The sequence below is a fragment of the Harpia harpyja genome, chromosome 6 (assembly GCF_026419915.1).
Source record: "Harpia harpyja isolate bHarHar1 chromosome 6, bHarHar1 primary haplotype, whole genome shotgun sequence".
NCBI classification, from domain to species: Eukaryota; Metazoa; Chordata; class Aves; order Accipitriformes; family Accipitridae; genus Harpia; species Harpia harpyja.
Window position 1 is genome coordinate 45,013,381 of NC_068945.1, and position 20,236 is coordinate 45,033,616.

Sequence of the window (20,236 nt, forward strand, 5' to 3'; positions counted from 1 at the left end):
TTTAGCAGTTGCTCCCAGTTATACATATTGAAGTTAATAAAACAACTTTAGAAGTAGTGACAAAAATCAGGACTAATTTCACGCATTAAGAAGGTTAATATGCAACTCTCTTGGAAAAGAAGGTGTCATTCTCTCCTAGAAGAGCCAACAGTTGCTCTTTCTGCAACATAACGCTACAACTATTGATAAAAGTGCAATGCCTCAGAAACTCAATAGCAAGGCTATTCGACTGCAAGGAAACGTCTAAAATAGTATTTTGTTGTAATGTTATATCAGCAAAGATCTCATTTTTACAACCATTACAACTTCTGTCAAGTAAAATCAGTTTCTCAAACCCTGTACTACATCAACTTACCTCTATGAAAAGGCTTTTATAGCTTTCAAACTCCCAGTAACTATTCAGAAAGTTTCAGACACTATATTATAACAGTGCATAGCACTTTTGGTTGGGGTGTGAGGCAGGGAAGAAATCGCTTAAGACATCAATTGGCCATTTCCTTATTCCTTCATCATCTTACAAAATTAGCAAAGTATGTCAAGTCATGGCACCCCAACCAGTCACTGCGGATCAGCTGAAGCGTTTTAACTGCTTGCTCTCAGACCATCCGAAATTCCAAAATGACTTTCATTAAACATCAATTAAATGGAACAGCAATGCCTATTACACCAGTTAAATTTATTTTACAATCTTATTGTCACAACTTGTTAGTGCTGTCTATAGGTATAGCACTGGTTTCACAAGTGACAAAAGTCTGATTTTACTGAGCATACTTACCTGCTATTCTCATGTTTAAGTCTTCAGCCAGCTGATGACACTACCACATTAAAAATAGCCACCTAGGGAAAAAGAAAAGCACATCATTGTAATTACAGCCAAATAAGCACTTCTGTGATAAGTTAACAGTAAAAAAACTCATAGATTTTCTAACCAGTAACATTAATGATGATTGTCCTGAATACCTACTTCTTAAAGCTCACATTAAAGGGAATAAGATTTAAGATGGATTTCTGATGTATTGCTTTCATTTGTTACTCCATGAAAAAAGTGTTCTGAAAAACCATTAATTTAATTCTTCAAATCAACTACAAACTCCATTCAACTTTCAACCCCTCAATCTGTGACATAAGTATTTATCAGTGCTGTATCTAAGCAGTCTTTGGTTTCCTAAAACTATGTGCTAAAAGTCAACAACTCCATCTGCATTGCTTCAAAGTCCTAGGAACTTTCTGATGCAAGTTGTTATTTGGCAACATAACATAGCAAACTATGCTTTGGAGAGAAAAGATTTAAGCATTTTGGCCTTTAGGATACTGCATAAACTGCATTCAATGGAACCGCAAGAAGCTTATTCTAGTACTTTAATCTATGCATTACAGAAATGTAGTAATGCATTTGTCACTCATACAGCATCCAGAAGATTCACGTGATGGCCAATGGTGACAGAAGCACCAACCCTAGAACTGAGGCTATTTCAGAACAAACCGAAAACCACAGCCAATGAGCAAACACCATGTAAGCACCCAAACATTTTTTCTCGAGAAGAGCTTGCCACCATGTAAAGTCAAAACGGGCCACAACCTACACAGACTCTGCTCAAAGGTTACCACCACCTCCTCCTTCTCAAGCAACCTCTTGTCCCTGGGCTGTACCAAATCTCTTGCCCTCTGCCTGCAGAGCCACGGCTACTGCTGGCTCTGCACCATGGTCATGCTCAGCCATGGTGGGCCCACGCTGCACTGAGCCTGGACATCCCCTCTCTCAAGTTTCCCCCTACTCCCGATTCAAGAAGCGCAGAGCAAAGATGACCGTGTACAGCCACTTGGCACCCCCCCCCCCCCCAGCACTGACATGGTATCTATGCAAATCAGGTTTGGCAAACATTGTAATCTTTACTAATGAAACACTACGTATCTACTAGAAACAGGCAATTTGTTTTACAACATTTAAGTAGATTAAGCATGTAAAAAAATTTTTTTAAATAAACTGAAATTAGAATTTGCTTGAAAACAGTACGCTACCTGAACTGTTCTATCTCAGTTCTTCTATTCTTACCATCATAAGAAAGAGCCCTCAGTTACTTTCAAAAATACATGAGGCATTCAGACAAATAGCAGTCTGTAATCAGTACTTCCCTTCCAAATGAAAAAAAAATAATCTATTTCCAAATTTGCATTTTGCTGCATAACTACTTACATTTAATATGACAAAAGAAAACCTACTGACATTCAGGGATCTTACTGGATCATCTACACTAAGGCCGAATTTGAAAACATGTAATAAACTATAATTCTAATCCAAGTAGCCATCCCACACCCCCATGACAAAAGCTACAGCATCCCTAACACTGCAGTCCTATGCCATGATTTTGAATACCATCAAAAACATTCTCTTTGAAATTATTTGAAAAACTATTCTTGTTAGAAGTCAGGAAATGCAAATCATTTAGAGAAGATCACCAAAACCCTCATGTAGTTCTCATGGTCTATGCTAGAGAGGAAAAATTGATATTACACAAACAACCTTTTGCCTTCACTTAACTCAGTATCTGTAAGTTCAGTGATTTGTGTCCAGATCCTCTTTGCCAAAGACACAACCATTGTGCTCTATTGCTTAAAGTTTCCAAGAAAATGGTCAGCAGAGAAATAAACAGGAAAACCAAATACAAGTATAGAAATATTTATTTCTACTCCGTAAGAATTTGAAAATAAGTATCAACAAAGTTTGAAAAGCAGACAAATGTTTTGAATGCTAAGGTTGCACTACAAGGGAAATCTCATAGCATATTATGGACATAATATATCCATTATATTTATAGCCACACATATTAATAAATAACATCCTGTTTCAGTGAAAGGCTAGTATTTACCTGTCTTATAAGAAAGGCAAAAAGAATCTGCCAGGGCAGACAAACTCATTTTATTTCAAAGTCTGTGAACAGAATCATTCTAAGCTACTTTCTCTCCCCTCCCCATCCTCAGAAATATATCAACATTAAAATAACCACCATCTGTAGTTTGAACAACCATGAGCTTGTTTTAAGTCAGCACTGAAGAAAAAAAAGTTTCATCTTTTTGTTTTACTATAAACAAAACCACATAATGAATTTGAAGCATGAAAGCAAGAATATCAGAAAAACCAAAAAGCAGAAACTGAAACAATCACATGATCCAACCTTGACTGCAGAATGCCTTTATCCCAGCACCCCCATCCACCCGTCTCAGTGATCATTATTTGTTGCAATCAACAAATACACAACAGATAAGATGCATTTTTTTGTGTGAAGTGTTTTTGATTTAGAAAAAGTAAAATGAGTATGTTATGCCACATCTTGAAAGGAATTTTTAAAGTGATTCTTTTCCTAAATTACAGCATACCAAAAAATGGTGGGGTTTTGATCTAGAGAATAAACACAGGAATGCTACAGTACAGATGAATTTTGCACAGCATTTTCCAGCTACAAGCAAATAATTTATGAATGCCAAGTCCTTTTCCTATGCAGTATTATCTTAGAATTTTTTTTTTTTAATTCAAGACAGAACAGGCATAAAATAGGACAGCCCATGAGCCCTTATGAATGCTTACAGACCACTACTCCACATCCTTAGTATTAGGCCTCATAACTGAAATTACAGAAGTGATATAAAAATGGATTTGGAATTTCTAACAACGCATATTTTAGGATCATTTAAAAACAAAGAACATAGGACCACAACTGAGCTTCAGACTCGTGACCTTTCAACCACGGTAAGCCATATTCACATCCTGAATAAAGAGCACAAAACTACAAAGAGGTTGTGGTCTACAGGCTGGTAGAGTCAGGCCTCTTGTCAGTAGCTGGTGGGCATTTTTCTCATAAGGCTTCGATGATGCTAACCTTCAACGAAGCCCAGCCAGCCACGCTGGTCTAGCAAGACGGTAAAATTCCAGTATGTAAAGCTATGAAATATTGAATAGTAGAAAACAAAGAAGAAGGGAATGCTTTGTTAAACTGATGTAGAAAGTTCTCTCGGAACTGGCAGAACATGATGGACTCAACAACAAAAGCAAGAGAAAACCAGCAGACAGGCAGGAAGCTGGTGCTACCATATTAGCAAGTTCAGAAATTGCTCTTTCAGCACAGCCGAGCACACGAGATGCTCAATCCCTCAAGAATAGGAAGGAAAAGGTAGGCAGCTCACTGAACCAGAGAAGACAAGAAGTTACAGGTCATAAATCCTTTTTGAATGCTGGCATGTCATTGTCCAGTTCCCTGCATGCAGTTGCATGCCTATCTGTGCAGAAAAGGGTTATTTATTCTGGATGCAAACTACTAAGGAGTGGATATGTGGAAAGACAGTTGGGAGCTGAGGTTACTGGTTGCTTTTTTTCTACTCCACCCATCCTTGTGCATTGTATTTTGTCCCAAGGCAGGGGCAATTTCCAGATGTTGCAATTTACAGTGCCAAAGCCATTCCAAGCAAGCCCCATGACGGTCCAAAATGCTATATGTAGGGCAACCTAAAAAAAGTAGAAGAAAAACAGAAAACAGCAGTGTACAGTAAAAAAAAAACAGAGGACAGAAAAGGGCTTTCCCCCCCACTCTGCTCCACTTTTTAATTAACTTGCACGGGGAGGACAGACTCAACACATCTGACGAATTTAGTACATACGTCCACATAGCTACTGCACATATTTTGATACATACCAAAACTTGGTTCAATCAGTAGAGCAGCAGATACTTGCTTTTAAAAGTGACCTGTGTCTCTCAAAGGAACCCTGCCAAGTACTTCACACAGGGAGCTTATAACCTCATTTAGGAAAACTAGGAGCCTACAATCCTGCCAAGCAAATCATTGTCATGTTCTATTAGATGATATAAAGTTTATAACACACCAAGACTGAGTTCATTCTGTGTTCATGTATTAGATATGACAGTCATCAAGCAAGATTTCTTCATAGAATCAAGGTGCAAGAAGCAATTGAATTGAGGTGAGTAAAGCAATTGATAACATACACACAAACAGTTCTTATTAATACTGCCACGCTGACGCAACACTGAATGAAGTCCAGATTTCAGTCCCGAGCTGAATGCAATTCAATTCGATCAACTCTTTATCAGCTTTGCTCAAGACTCCTGCCCAGAGACGGTGCCGTGGGACACACAAGGTAGGGCACGCATCACTCGGGCACAGCCTCTGCCCTGCTTACTGTGCGTGAAAGCTTTGGCCACTTGCAACGTACTTTTGTTTATAAGGGTTTTTCAAATACTATTGTAATAAATGTTTTTATGGATAATAACGAAACACGTAGATTAGTCTACTTCATTCCCAGGTTAATAGTATTTCCATTAGCAATTTGATAGTGTGTGTAGATTATACTTATGAAACGGGCACACAAAACCAAGCAAACATGAGGCAAGAATTTAGAATGCCAAGATAATTTTGAAACTGACATTAGTAGATTAGAAAAAGGTCCCCAAATCAGCAACAATATTTAATAAACCAGAAAGTAATACACTTCAAAATGGACTTTGAGTGCAGCAAACCAGGCAGCAGTAATGAAGAAAAGGATCCGAGAGATTATAGCAGCTCTCTAATATTGCGGTCAACAATGTGATACTGCTGCAAAAGTGTAACTGCTCGTCGTGAACTGTACCAGTAGGACTGCTGTGTGTGAAACAAAAAGCAATTATTCTGCTCTGCCTAAACAAACAAAAAATACTCTGCTCTATGTGCTATCTGGACTTTTAACTGAGACCCATATGTAGTTTTTCCTAAGTCTGCCTTAAAGCATAATCCCCAAATGGAAGGATCTAGATAACAATTACATGACCTAAATAAAACAACTAAGGGCTAAAAGAATCACGTTTGCTTTCCAAGAACTGTGAAAGCAAAGACAGTCGTAAGGAACAGATACCTTTGTCGCTTGCCTCCAAGGGGTAATACAAAAATTGTTTTAAAAGGTACTAAGATGGACTGTTCTTTATAGCTACAAATAGATAAACAGCAACCCGTGGATATTGAGATGAAGAAAAACAACTTTCCAGCTACAAGGATAAACTTGAAAAACAAAAGACAACTAAGTCATCATAAAAGTCTGGAAAAATACAAGAGACAGGTTTTCTTAACCTAGGTAGTCTATAAGGTGTGAGTTAGCATCCCCTTCAATATTAACCTCACATTTCTACACCATTATATGCAAATCTGTACCCAGATATGTAATACTAAATCTGTATCAGCCTGAGATGAATTGAATTCAGAGGGAAATTTTTCCCCCCAAACAGGATTTAAAAGTTTGTATACTTTCAGAAATGGTCAAGAATGTTATACCTGTTTTTATCTGCATTTACTATCTGTTAATATGAATAGCATACCAAGTACACTGTACTGGAATTAGATAAGCATTCAAAATTACTTAGTACCAACAGAAAAAAAAAAAAAAAAAGCTTGAGCTTTTATTTTTATTTCTGAGTCATGAGCAGATTAGGACGGTGTTTATCTTCTGCAGCACAAAGTGCCTTCCTCAATGAGTAGCAGATGCATTTTTTTCTTGTCAGAGCGCAGCTTAAAAAAAAAAAAAAAAAGCCATTTTACCTTTTTGTACCTGGTAAAATGCAATCAGTGAAACAACATTGTGTTTAATCCAGCCTCTGTTAATAAATATTTCAGTCTGCTGTTTTCAGGCAGTTCAGAGCGGCAGTGCTTTTCTACTCAAAATTACACAGTGAATTGGATATGTCATGGACAGCATTAGCTATTCTTATGTGAGCTCTGGTTTTAAACCAGTGGTTGTGCCAACCTGAATTACATGCCATGGACTAAACAGCTGAGACAGTCAAAATCATTCCAAGTCTAAATCTGAGTAGAAATCCAGGCTTCCAATATGAGCATTTATTCAAATACAAGATGCATTTCCTTATCCAGATGATTGCTTACCCTTCTGCTAGACTATGCATAGTATTTCCACCATGTTTACAAAATTAATCTTATTTGAAAATGGTGATGGGCACACATAGAAAAATATTGCATCTTTTAAAAAAGTAACTACTATAGTTCAATTTTATTGTATAATCATGCACCATTTGTGTCTTCTACTGACACCGGCTGTGACCCAAGTAGTTGTTCCCTACAGGCACTCCTACGCCCATATGAATGCCTTGTGGTTATGGCAGAACTCCACACAGGCAAAAGGTTTGTCCCCACAGAACAACTTACAGGCTCTCAGGTATGTATTTTTTTTTCTCCTTTGAGACAAATACTACCATGAAGTATAATTATTAACTTCTTACAAAAATGATTCCACTTGAATTGTATTTTTCCATATACATGTGAGATTCAGCTTGGTATTCTGACAACACTGAATTAGACCCAAAGTGTTTGCCTGTTAAAATGAGATTTTATTTTATTTCTATGAACTGCAAATGAAACCCAGATAAGTTTAGCAAATAAAATCCAAACTTATTCCAAAATTAAAAATAGGTAATTCAGCTACCATTGCATGTCCTGTGTTGCAAATACTGCTATGTGGTTTCACTTCCAAGAAAGGAAATACACGTGAGAAGCAGCATTATGCCAGAGTGGTTTGATACCTGATGTGCAAAACAAATGCTTCCCAAATGACGTGTCAAATCACTGACCATGCAAGCTTTTGGTGGTGGCACCAATCCAGTACTTTCACCTTAGGCAACACACAAACTAGTCAGTCTCAAACACAGAAAAATTTTCCTGAATCCTGGGAAGCCTGAGACGAAAGTACTAAGGCATTCTTCCCACTGAGAATGAAACTCAATCCACATTCCTTTTGCAATTAAAACAACAACAAAAACCCAAAAACCAAACCTCATAAGCACCCAATCCATACTTTGAAGACTCTTCCCAAATATTACACGAAATTCACTGGTCCATATATTTAAAAACAGGATTTAATTTACTATCTCTAAAATCCATACTATTTATGTGAGATAAACTGTACTATTGCTGCTGATGTACCTATTAAAGAGAATCTTAGCACTGTATTTCATACAGTTGGATAAAATCACACAGAGAAATTCAGATAGATAAAATCCTCAAGGACAAATTGCTGAACATCATTCACCCACTTGCTTTTCAACTTCATCAGAAGAGTACATAAATCTCACAATAGAGATTTAATAGTGAGGTTTAACATTTTCTTCTGTCAAATGATGAACAAACTTTCATAACTGAAGCACTGCTGCAATTACCACCTGTTCAAAGTTCAAACCCACTGACTTGTTTTCTGTCATATTTTTTTAAGAAACAAATTACCACCCTGATTTCATAAGAGAGCAAAGTCTGTTCAGTCTTTCCACGACGGGAAGGAGTAAATAAAGCTTTGCAACATATTTATCCGCAAGATCACCAGGTCTCACTTGAAACAAGGTGTTTCCAGAATTCAGTAGACATTTCAAATGTACAACAGCTTTCACATCTTTGTATCAATAAAAAAAAATACCAAGCCTGTTATCAAAATAATGCATCGCTACCATGCATCTTATCCTGCCCCATAAACAATTCTCAATAGAACTACCATACAAAAAGGTTATGGGTTGGAAGAACAATACGTACATATAATTACTATGGCTTGATACAACCACACATGACCACCACAGAAATTTATTTGAGGCTATGATTACAGTGCGTCACTTCACACTGGGGCCCATTTTAAATAAAGTTATCAAGCAAGCAAGCAAGCAGAACAGGAAAGGAGCATTACAAAAACTTCCTCCATAGGTCCAAGCTTACTGCAGGAAGACCAATTTGCTCCTCCACACTATTATTCTCCCCAAGCACCAGGGGAGACTGGTGCAAACCAGACTCTAGATAGTAGCTTTAAGTTGTCAGAATGAGATCATCATCTTATGAGTGAGATTCATTTACTGCACAGACCGCCACATCAACCTCGTCACAGAGCTGCACACCAAGACAACAGACACAGCAAGGCATGGAGCTCCTGTATACTTTGCAAGGCAGAGAGCATCAAGGGTACCAACAGTAGCAAGGGACACCATCACACACTGCTGCCAAAAAAAATATTATGGTACTACCAAACATTTAAGCTTCTTGAACAAAAGCTCAGCATGATCTAAGGCTGCACGTTGGAGAGGGGTTTTAACCTTTGCTCAGTAGCAAGCTGATCTCACCAGGAAGCTGGGATGTGCCTCTGGGGAAAGTACTCCGGGGTGACAGCCACCGCTCAGAGCACTGTGGGTATCTCTCCCTCCTCTTGCTCTAAGGGATACCGAAACTCCCGCTCCACCGGAGCTCCTTCTCATCCACACATCTCCCACGTGAGGCAGCACTTTGGCAGGGCTTTGGCCCTTTGCAGGATAGAAAGAGCGTGCCGCTGGCTGAGTGAAGTACCTGGCAGAGAGAGCATCGCGCGTCAGCTCTGGGGAGAAGGGGTAGCAGCAGCACAGCAGGCCCAACGCACAGAGAGGCCATGCTATGCCTACGGCACACCGCGGAGTGGGATCATATTGCAGACACGAGACCGCGGTCGGTGCTGCTCCATGCTGCACGATGCACTCAGAATCACAGTGCTCCTGTGGCACGGGCAAGTCCTTGCTACTGGTCCGTATTAGCACTGGACAGGCCATCATTTGTGAGTGATGAGGTGGAAGACACTCAGAAATGGAGAGGAATGGAGTCCCTTGGGAGGCAGTCCTGAAGGGCAAAGGAGTCCAGGAAGGCTGGACATTCTTCAAGAAGGAAATCCTAAAGATGCAGGAGCAGGCCGTCCCCATGTGTCAAAAGATGAGCCGGCAGGGAAGAAGACCAGCCTGGCTGAACAGAGACCTTTGGCTGGAACTCAGGGGAAAAAAGAGCGTTTACGACCTTTAGAAGAAGGGGCCCGCAACTCAGGAGGACTACAAGGATGTCGTGAGGTTATGCAGGGAGAAAATTAGAAGGGCCAAAGCCCAACTAGAACTTAATCTGGCTACTGCCATAAAAGACAATAAGAAAATGTTTCTATAAATACATTAGCAACAAAAGGAGGGCTAAGGAGAATCTCCATCCTTTATTGGATGTGGGGGGGAAACAGTGACAAAGGATGAGGAGAAGGCTGAGGTACTTAATACCTTCTTTGCCTCAGTCTTTAATAGTAAGTCCAGTTGTTCTTGGGGTACCCAGTCCCCTGAGCTGGAAGACAGGGAGCAGAATGAAGCCCCCATAATCCAAGGGGAAATGGGTAGTGACCTGCTACACCACGTAGACACACCCAAGTCCATGGGACTGGACTGGATCCACCCAAGGGTACTGAGGGAGCTGGTGGAAGTGCTCACCGAGCCACTTCCAATCATTTACCAGCAGTCCTGGCTAACTGGGGAGGTCCCAGTTGACTGGAAGTTGGCACATATGATGTCCATCTACACTAAGGGCTGGAAGGAGGATCTGGGGAACTATGGGCCTGTCAGTCTGACCTCGGTGCTGGGGAAGGTTATGGAACAGATCATCTTGAGTGCCATCACACAGCACATACAGGACAACCAGGTGATCAGGCCCAGTCAGCGTGGGTTTATGAAAGGCAGGTCCTGCTTGACTAGCCTGATCCCCTTCTATGACAAGATGGCCCACTTAGCGGATGAGGGAAGGGCCATAGATGTTGTCTAGCTAGACTTTAGTAAAGCCTTTGACACCATTTCCCACAGCATTCTCCTGGAGAAACTGGCGGCTCACGGCTTGCATGGGCGTACGCTTTGCTGGGTAAAAACCAGGCTGGATGGCCAGACCCAAGGAGTGGTGGTGAATGGAGTTAAATTCACTTGGTGTCCTGTCACAAGTGGTGTTCCCCAGGGCTCAGTATTGGGGCCAGTTCTGTTTAAGCTCTTTATCAATAATCTGGACAAGGGGATCAAGTGCACCCTCAGTAAGTTTGCAGACAACACTGAGTTGGGTGGGAGTGTTGATGTGCTTGGGGGTAGGAAAGTTCTACAGAGGGATCTGGACAGGCTGGATCGATGGGCCGAGGCCAACTGTATGAGGTTCAACAAGGCTCAGCGCTGGGTCTGGCACTTGGGTCACAACAACCCCATGCAGCGCTACAGGCTTGGGGAAGAGTGGCTGGAAAGCTGCCAGGTGGAAAAAGACCTGGGGGTGTTGGTTGACAGCTGGCTGAATATGAGCCAGCAGTGTGCCCAGGTGGCCAAGGCGGCCAACGGCATCCTGGCCTGTATCAGAAATAGTGTGGCCAGCAGGAGCAAGGAAGTGATCGTCCCCCTGTACTCGGCACTGGTGAGACTGCATCTCGAATACTGTGTTCAGTTTTGGGCCCCGCACTACAAGACAGACATTGGGGTGCTGAAGCGTGTCCAAAGAAGGGCAACAAAGCTGGTGATGGGCTTGGGGCACAAGTCTTATGAGGAGTGGCTTAGGGAACCGAGGCACTTTAGTCTGGAGAAAGGGAGGCTGAGGGGAGACCTTATCGCTCTCTACAACTACCTGAAAGGAGGTTGCAGCGAGGCAAATAACGGTTTCTTCTCCCAAGTAACAATTGATAGGACAAGAAGAAACAGCCTCAAGTTGCACCAGGGGAGGTTTAGATTAGGTATTAGGAAAAATTTCTTCACCAAAAGGTTTGTAAAGCATTGGAACAGGCTGCCCAGGGAAGCGGTTGAGTCACCATCCCTGGAGGTATTTAGAAGACGTGTAGACGTGGCGCTTAGGGACATGGTTTAGTAGTGGACTTGGCAGTGTCAGGCTGACAGTTGGACTTGATGATCTTAAGGGTCTTTTCAAACCTAAATGATTCTATGATTCTATAAGGAAGTCAGTCGCATGATCATTAACAGCTCGAGTGACTCACTTCTTCCTACTGAAGACATGAAGACAAAGCAACAAAAATTGCAGCTCTAGACTGGTTTCTGAGCATGAAGGGATTAGAACAAAGATTCATAACCTACCTCCTGGCTGGGTGCAATCTTCCAGCAACCAGTACCAAACATGTAAGCCATATCCGAGAAGAATTAATTTCACAGCAAAAAAAAATTCTAGGGGCAATGTATTCTATTCATATTCTTATGTATATATATGCTTTGTATACTTTAATATTTAGTTAATAATTGGTACACAGCCCACTAACTAAAATCCAACACAGCCATCTTCTATATCCTTTGAGATTTTAAGATCTAAGAATCATCATAGGTGAGAAAAAATAAAGTTATGTGGGATAGCAAGTTACTGCATGTCATCACATATGGAGATATTTGCCACGTTAAGTACATGTAAACTAATTTGAGGAACAGCATCCCTCAGTGACAGAAGGGTGCTTACCACAGTCAGCTTACCACTGAGACTCTATACACAGCTGACATGAAGATATTGATATGAAATCACTGACCACTGTAACAACTCCTGATGCCATGCCTCTCTGGATCATGCAGTTATAAGAGAAATTCACTAATTTTTACAGAAATTCCTGTAATAAACTTCTGCCTGAATCAACTCAAATGCAGTTCCAAAACCATTCAGGTGTCACTGATGTTCAGCTGACCAGCAAGCAAACAAACAGACAGACATGGCAGTTCCCTCCGCCACCTCACCTGGTACTTGCAAGAATATCTGAGCTAATCCAAAAGCAGAAATAAGTGTCTGGGAGCAGGCCAGCAGCTTTCTAGCAGCGGTAGTACTAGCTTATACCGGCTTAAATGTTTGTGAAATGACGACTCAACTAACTGGTGATACCAAAACAGATCAAGAAAAAAAACCTCTTTGCTACTAGGAGATGGTTACTTTCTCCTCAGATAAAAGAAAACTGGAGAGATGGTGGGAAAAGGGAAGTCAGCCAGCCAGTCACAAGAAGAAAACAAGTCTTTATGAATAGAGGGGAGACTGTGTCATCTATTTTGATGTTAATTAAGATTTTAACTGGACTCTCATGAGAACTACCATGTTTTTGTACATATAAACACATTGTGCAACTTTCTGCCATTAAAACTGACTCAACAGCAGTGCACATTAAATGAACGGCAGAGTTTATTCCAGCAGCTCCCTCTGTCCTGATAGTCTTCCAAAGCTTCTCCCCTCTCCCACAAAGTCTCCTCCGTACCTTCTTGGCACTGAGCTCCAACAAGAGCTAGAAAAAGCTAAGTTGCAGCTCTGTCTGCAAATGAAGATACAAACTATTTTTGTATCATAGAAATATGGTACTGTATATGAGGAGCAAAAATAGTTAACCATTCCAAAAGAGTAACTATTGACAAATCCCTGTGAAAACTCGTAAAATATTTAATATTGTCATCAATGACTTGGACTACTGAATAGGGATAAGCTTTTTAAATTTGTGGACAACATCAAGATGCAGGCAGATGCAAACAAATTACAGGGCAGAATCAGAACTACAAATTATCCAGAAAAAAATCCTCGAGTCCTCTTGGGATACATATACCATTAAGAAAAGCATGACAAGGCTATGCTTGGATTCCTGGTTAGACACAGCATTTTAGACTATAGAAGTAAGAAGCCAGGGACACCTATTCACAGGTTACAGATGTTTTTACATACACCCAAGTTAAAAATTCTGGTGCTAAGAAATGAGGCTTCAAGCAGCAATACCAGTTTAAAGTTATTTCCTCATCACCGCTCTTTGGTGTTCTCACATCACTGGGCCTCAGGCCTGGACAGTACTACAAAGCATGAAAATTCATGAGATAGGTGAGCTCCCCTGTTAGGTTGCTCCAGCCCAGGCCACATGATTTTGCTCAATAAGGAAAGCTAACCCAGTAAAAGAGAATTAATATAATTTCTGCCAGATTAGCAGACAACTTTTAGGAGCGTCAGGAGGCAAAGTACAGCAGCATCAGGCTGTTAGATTTGCTCAGCCATCTCATGAAGTCTCAGTGTAAGACTCTAAGATTTGACAGTAGTACAGATTACATTTTTCCTAAAGTAATCCTGAGAATTTATGGACAGTCTTGGTTTCAGATCAATGTGAGACTTCCCAGAGGGATCCTTCTAAACTGTGAAACAATTACAATAATTTCAGTGCTGTTGACAGCAAAACGATTGTCACAGGGTTGCGCAGCTGGCCACTGGCAGAGAAAACATGCAGGTTTACAAAAATTATGCCTTAAATCCTACACTTTCTCAGCAGATTTTAGTGAAAAAGTCAAAAGTGAACATATATATCACTTATATTAGGGCTCACTGATTGCTAGTGAGTTGTAAGACTTTCAGCCCTTACACTCACATGTCAACCCTCTGACTTCACTGGGACTGCAGGTTTAAAAAACAGGACCTAAGTTCTATTTGAGTAACTTCTCTTTGAACAATTTAAATGTTAACGAACAGGTTCTCTGTGTTTGCTGCGGATTCATCTTAGGGACACCTAATCTTTAGACTACAAAATAATCTGTAAGCAAACTGGTATTTCTGCAGCTTACATAGAACCGACCCATCTTATGATCTTTCAGAAAAAAAAAAAAAAATCCCTTTCCCATATAGTATGCTAATATTACGAACAAAATTGGAAACTAAACATTCAGGAGTTCACTTTTTAAATATTAGCTTGCCAAAGTTCCACAAAATTCTCAAAGTTTGTCTATATTATCACTCTTTTCTTAAAGCACTGAGAATTCTCATTAACTGTAGAGCATGTATGCCCTGAAGCACTCGGGCTGCACCTAGAGAGGCTAGGGAGTAACTTGTGGGTACCCAGGCGACTTCTGTAACTATTTACTGTGCACTCTCACTGGGTAAAATGGTCAAGACTGTTGGAAAGAGATGGAAGCAATGGCCTGCAACAAACCAGGTGCCTCCTCCATCCCGAAGTGTTTAGATGTTATTACACAACACCACCAAGCTATTAGCTTGTGAAGACCCTACCTGCAGGCTTAAAGCAAGTTACAAAACTTGCTTTACCACAGGGACAACTATGCAAACCGACAGATGAAAGATTTCTTCATACTTAAAAGAATCTGTGGGGCGGGGGGGGGGGGGGGGGGGGGGGGAGAATATGTCCTAATGAAGACATTCATACCTTGATTAGTTTTGCAGCCTTTAAAAAAAAAGACTGTTGTACACAGTCATTAACCAACCATTTCTGGGTTTTTTTTCTAAATAATTCTCCTATTAGTATTAAATAAATACTTTGTTAAAAGAAGAGGACCAGTCAGCAAGGTTCACCAGCAAAGAACCACCACGGGTTGAAAACCTGTGCGGTGTTACAGGGCACACAGAACATTACAAAGAATACCTGGTATATGCAGAGATCGTTACAAAAATCTGGAATTATTACACTGTCGTTTAACCTCTTTTAAATGTGAGAAAATGGAAAGATAAAGAAATCAGGCGAGTTAGCCCCTCAGCAGCTCAGGCAAAAACACAACTTAAGATATGGTAGCACCTACCTACCAAAAAAACTATTAATGTATAGAATTACTACATTTTTTTCCTGCCTCCGCAACTCAGAGGCTAGAAACCAAAGAAACACAGACTGATTCGACAAGTATCTCTCTGCAAACCTGGAGGCACAGTACCTTCTCCCTCCTTACCAGCTCACGAACGTCCTCTATAACCGGGTCTTTAGTTAAACAAGAGTTGAGCCTTATAACCCACCCGCCAACAACGCCCGTGACCCGGTACTCAACGGAGAAAGAGAACAAAACCACTGAAAAGCAGCACCGTTTCATTTTCACTGCGCTAAGTCTTTGTTTCAGAGGCAAGAGGCTGCCTACACTGCAAACACTTCACTTACTTAACTGGACGGAGGCGCCCAGCTTCGCCGAGAGCCCCCACCACACGCAGCCCCCTCCTCTCCCGGCCTCCCGACCGACAGCACCGAGCGCTCGCACCGGCACGGGGCGGAGAGCGGCTGCTGCCGCCCGGCCGGCCCCGAAACCCCTCGCCAGGCCGGGCCGACGGAGAAGGGGAAGGGAACGGGGAGGAGCGGAGGGGAGGAGTGGAGACCCCTGCTCCGGGGAACGGGGAGGAGGGGAGACCCACGCCCCGCTCGCCGCCCGGCTGGTCGCTCCGAGGGGCGCCGGGGATGCCGCCCGCCTCTTGCCCTGCCCCGCACCCCGCCTCACCCCTCCCGGGGGCAGCTGCCGGGAGGGAGGGGACGGGGGAAGGGCCAGGCGGCCCGGGGAAGTCGCACCGCCGGGGGGAGCCGGCAGCGGAGGCAAGGGCGGGCTGCCCCGCGCAGAGGAGAGCGATGCGCGGCGGAGCCGGCGGCGGGCTCCGCGACGGGAGGGGAGGGGCGGGGAGCTCGGGCGCCTGCACCCCCCCAGCCCCACGGAGAAGGCGAGCCCCTACCTGGGCTGTACCGGCACGGGCACGTCGCGCACCGTCCCCGCGTCCCCTCGGCGGCCGCGCCGCGCCGCGCAGGCTGCCCCGGCCCGCCCGCCGGCGACGGAGCAGGAAGCCGAGCCGAGCCGCCGCCGCTGCAGAAGCAGAGGAAGGCGCGGAGGGAGGCGGCGCGCCCGCCCCCTACCGGTGGCGGACCGGGCCCGGGGGCGGTGCCTCCCCGCAGCCGCGCCCCCGGCTGCTCCCGCCCCCGCCGCCCGACGGGCCGTCCCGGTTGGAGGGGCGCGGGGTGCGCACAAATGGCGGGGCGCGTGAGGCGGCGGGGGGCCGCAGGCCTTCCCGCTGCCCCCCGGGGCGTTTCTGCGCGCCTCGGGCGGGTCGCTGTGGGCTGGGCGCAGGGCGGGCTCCTGCGGCGGCCCCGGGGGCCAGCGCTAGTGGCTAACGTCCCGGGGGGGAGCTGCGGCCCCTCCTCTGCGCCTGCCGGGTCCCCCCCGGGCCCCGCTGTGGGGCGGCGTGAGGAGACCGGGTGCAGATCCGTCCTCGCTGGCAGGGCGCGGGCGGTTCGCGGGGGAAGGGCTGTTCCGGCCTACAACTTTTTGGGTGGTTCGGTGAAGGGTGATACTCAGAAAAACGCCTTCCGTCTGCGCGTCCGCAGCCACGCGCCCACAGGTGAGGGACTGAGGGTGCCAGGTGTGCCCAAAAGTCGGCCTGGTGCCCCGAGCCGGCTGTTGGAAACGTTGATGCTTGTTTTCTTTCCTATTTTGTACACCTTTCCCCTCCCCGCCCCAACGCACCAGGAGTTACCTCCTGTTACCGAACATAAACTGCTGTTTCTGCTTTAAAAAAAAAAAAAACAAAACCAAACCAAACCCCACAACCCACTTTTTAAGAAAAAAACCAACTTTTTGATCAGTAGGATGCAGCTGGTCTGTGCTACCACATAAGAAGGAAAGGTAGTCCCTTCTTAGCCTTGGCTGTGCTCTGTCTCTGCTGTTTTTTCCTTTTTTTTTTTTTTTTTGGCACTGGTATTCCTCTACCCCCACCGTGAGTTGGCGTAGGTAGGGAGATAAGCTGGAAGGACACCATTCATTTTATTGTGTGGGAAAAGATTTCTGTTGGTCTAACTCCGTCAGCTGGACTAGTGCTGGGGTGGGTATAGAAAGTGCTGGGGCAGCAGACAGCCGGATTCAGTCAATTCCACTACTGTCAAACCACAAAGAGAATATTTTTTACAAAATCAGCGTGGCACTTCTCCTAGCAGAGAACAAAGCCGCAGCTAAATATGGGGCATATTGCACATCATCAAAGTCAGGTAGACAAAAGGAAGTTTCCATGTCTTGTTTTAACCACATCTGGTCAACAGATCTTTCTTTTAATGGCTTTAAAATAACATACTTTGATACCAACTGCTCCTCCATACAGCAGGATTATTTGAACATCAATCAAGTAATTTCTTTAGTAAATTCTCACAACACATTGAAGTTTCAGGCCTACTGTAATCTCAAAATGAGCAAAGAAATACCCAGTGGGAACATTGCTCAAGAAAAGAAAGTCTTTATAGCTTTTAATTCTAAATGATGATACAGATATATCTTAGTCTGACAGTTATTTCAGTGCTTAATATATGAAATTTCACCATGTTCCCCTGATTACTTACTAGGTGACAGTGTCTACATAGCAGACTAATAAGGTCAGTATGCTAAAGGAGGCCGGCTCCTTTGATAAGCAAAAGTTTGCAATAGAAACAAACATTTTAAAAAGATTACATAAGTAGCACTATCAAATTATTAAAAGAAGAAACAATACTATCTGCACAATAACCAACACTTCAGAATACATCTGTATCAAAGTCAAAGAAATAAATAAGGCTTGAGAATGGCTGAGATTAAATCCCGTTAATTATTTACTTGACTGAAAGGGTGCCACAACACACACAGGGTGGAGAGTCACAGTTCCCTGGATATGTGGCAGCTGGCAGGAGCCCAAAGAAGAGGGGGTATGCCAGTCCCACAGTGTCTCAAGAAGGTTCTGGTTTCCTCCTTTTCTCTTTTTTTCTAATTATTTGCCTTATAATTTTCCCTTTTTTCTAATTTCCTTTTTTTTTTTGTAATTTGCCTTATAATGAAATGGCTGTGGCTACTATGTAGAGGTCTTCCATAAAAAGTACAAATAATATCTATACCTACGGGAGCTTGTTTTGCTTTTCATTATTGTCTGTGATGAACTGACCATTTTTGCTTCTGTACATTAAGAAATTCAGTATGAAACAGAATGTGTTTCATAGCCACATATGTTCTAAATGTTTCATCATGATGTAATGTGTTCTAAATTTACAATTTTTAAATCCAAAATGCTTATATTTATTTAAAAAAATAACAAAATAGCTTGGTTTTCTCATCACACTGTTAAACTCTAAGAAAAACATATACTGTAAATATTTATTCTGCAAACGTCAGAAACCAAAGTGTCTTAAGAATTCGGGTACATTGGCCCTGGACAAAGATGACCTTGTTGGCCTTACTCGCACTTTTGGCAAGTTTCTTTGCTAGTGTCTCTAGCATTTGACCTGAACTTACTTTCTTGTCTCTCTCATAACTACTAATTTTTACGAAGTGAAATTATAGCACTGCACTATATTTATTTTTTTTTATTGAAAATGAAAACATTTCCTTCATGTAATTACAAGAAAGCTAAAAGTGATGCATGCCTTATTTAGCATCCTAGGGCTAATGGGGGTAAATGAAAACAAAGTAAAATATAGAAGCAGACCCTTTCAGGTACTTTATCTTTAGGCTGTTGATTATTGCCTCTGGTTATAGATGTTCTGCTAATCAGTCATCAGTCTTGCTGCTCAGTTCTGGTATCAAAGCAACTCCTGGTGGCTTCTTTTAAAAGTACTTTTTTCCGGTAAGCCTAAACTTCACGTTTGTATGCTATAAACTAATACTTCAGCCCTAGCAGATCTTTCCATGGCATTTTGAATGAGCCAGCCTCAGACTGCTGGCAGAGACCCAGCTCTCCAAAACCTGGAATATCTGTGGCATAAAAATTACTTTTCTTAACACAGTAGCACAATCATAGGAAACACTTATCTTTGCATTTGGTAGGATAAGTATTACAGTGCTGTGTTAAATAAGATGCAAACCCTAGGCTATCTTTTAAATATTATACAGAAAAAAAAAAAAAAGAAGAAAAGAGAAGAAAGTTACTTAGAGAATGCTGCAAGCAGTTTGCCTTGAGCAATTGGAAAATGTGATTTTCACCAAGTTGTGAGTCGCTTAACTATAAATAGAAACTAAAATGTATAAGCACAACATGAAGCCCACTCCTCTCTCCTCTCCTGCCTTTTCCAAACACGTGAGAACATGTATGAAAAAATCTTCCTTAAAATGACTTTTTTTTAGCTTTCTGGCTGATGTTATCAAGTTTTATATAAACAGTATGGATGTGTGTCTGAAAGAGAATGTATTATTTAGTGTTTGCTCTATGATGTAGTAGGTATTTAAAATAGATACATTCTAATTTTTGTGACTTCTCCCCCTGTTGCTATCAGAAGTCAATTTGCAAGCAGTCAAAATATCAGGTCTCTGGAATGAGAAATGAGTAACAATGAGTAACAACAGATAGAAATGATGGATATGGAAGTAATCCAAAAATCTGAGTCCAGAGAATGGATTTGAACACCTCTGAACCTTTCTTGTCACTGATGCACTGGTCCTGATCAATATTTCACAGGTATATCCTTTTTCTGTAATGTCAAAATAAACTCCAAGTCCAAGCATTCGCAAACTTTCAGATTCGGTTTTTCCCCCCCCTTTATTTAGGTCTATTTTTATTTCAAGTGCATATGATTATGAAAGGAAATCTGTTTGTGAGCAAAATTCCACTGGAGTCAGTATAATTGCAATTGCTAAAATAATGTCACATTTCGACCACAGGGCTTCTTATTTCTTTTTCTGCCATGTGAGTGCATCTAGTATTGTTTAACTCTTACAGA

General features: G+C 42.3%; 1 protein-coding gene across 1 annotated transcript in view; it reads right to left on the reverse strand.

The window, feature by feature from the left end:
* FAM3C (FAM3 metabolism regulating signaling molecule C) overlaps nt 1–16,389 on the reverse strand; it is a 32,321-nt gene extending 15,932 nt beyond the window's left edge. The window contains exons 1-2 of the mRNA XM_052790167.1: nt 16,249–16,389; nt 776–837 (exon numbers count right to left, since the gene is read on the reverse strand). Of these exons, the coding sequence (XP_052646127.1) occupies nt 776–788 (13 nt within the window). The 5' untranslated portion in view covers nt 789–837; nt 16,249–16,389. The remainder of the gene's footprint in view (nt 1–775; nt 838–16,248) is intronic.
* Between the last annotated feature and the right edge of the window lie 3,847 nt (nt 16,390–20,236).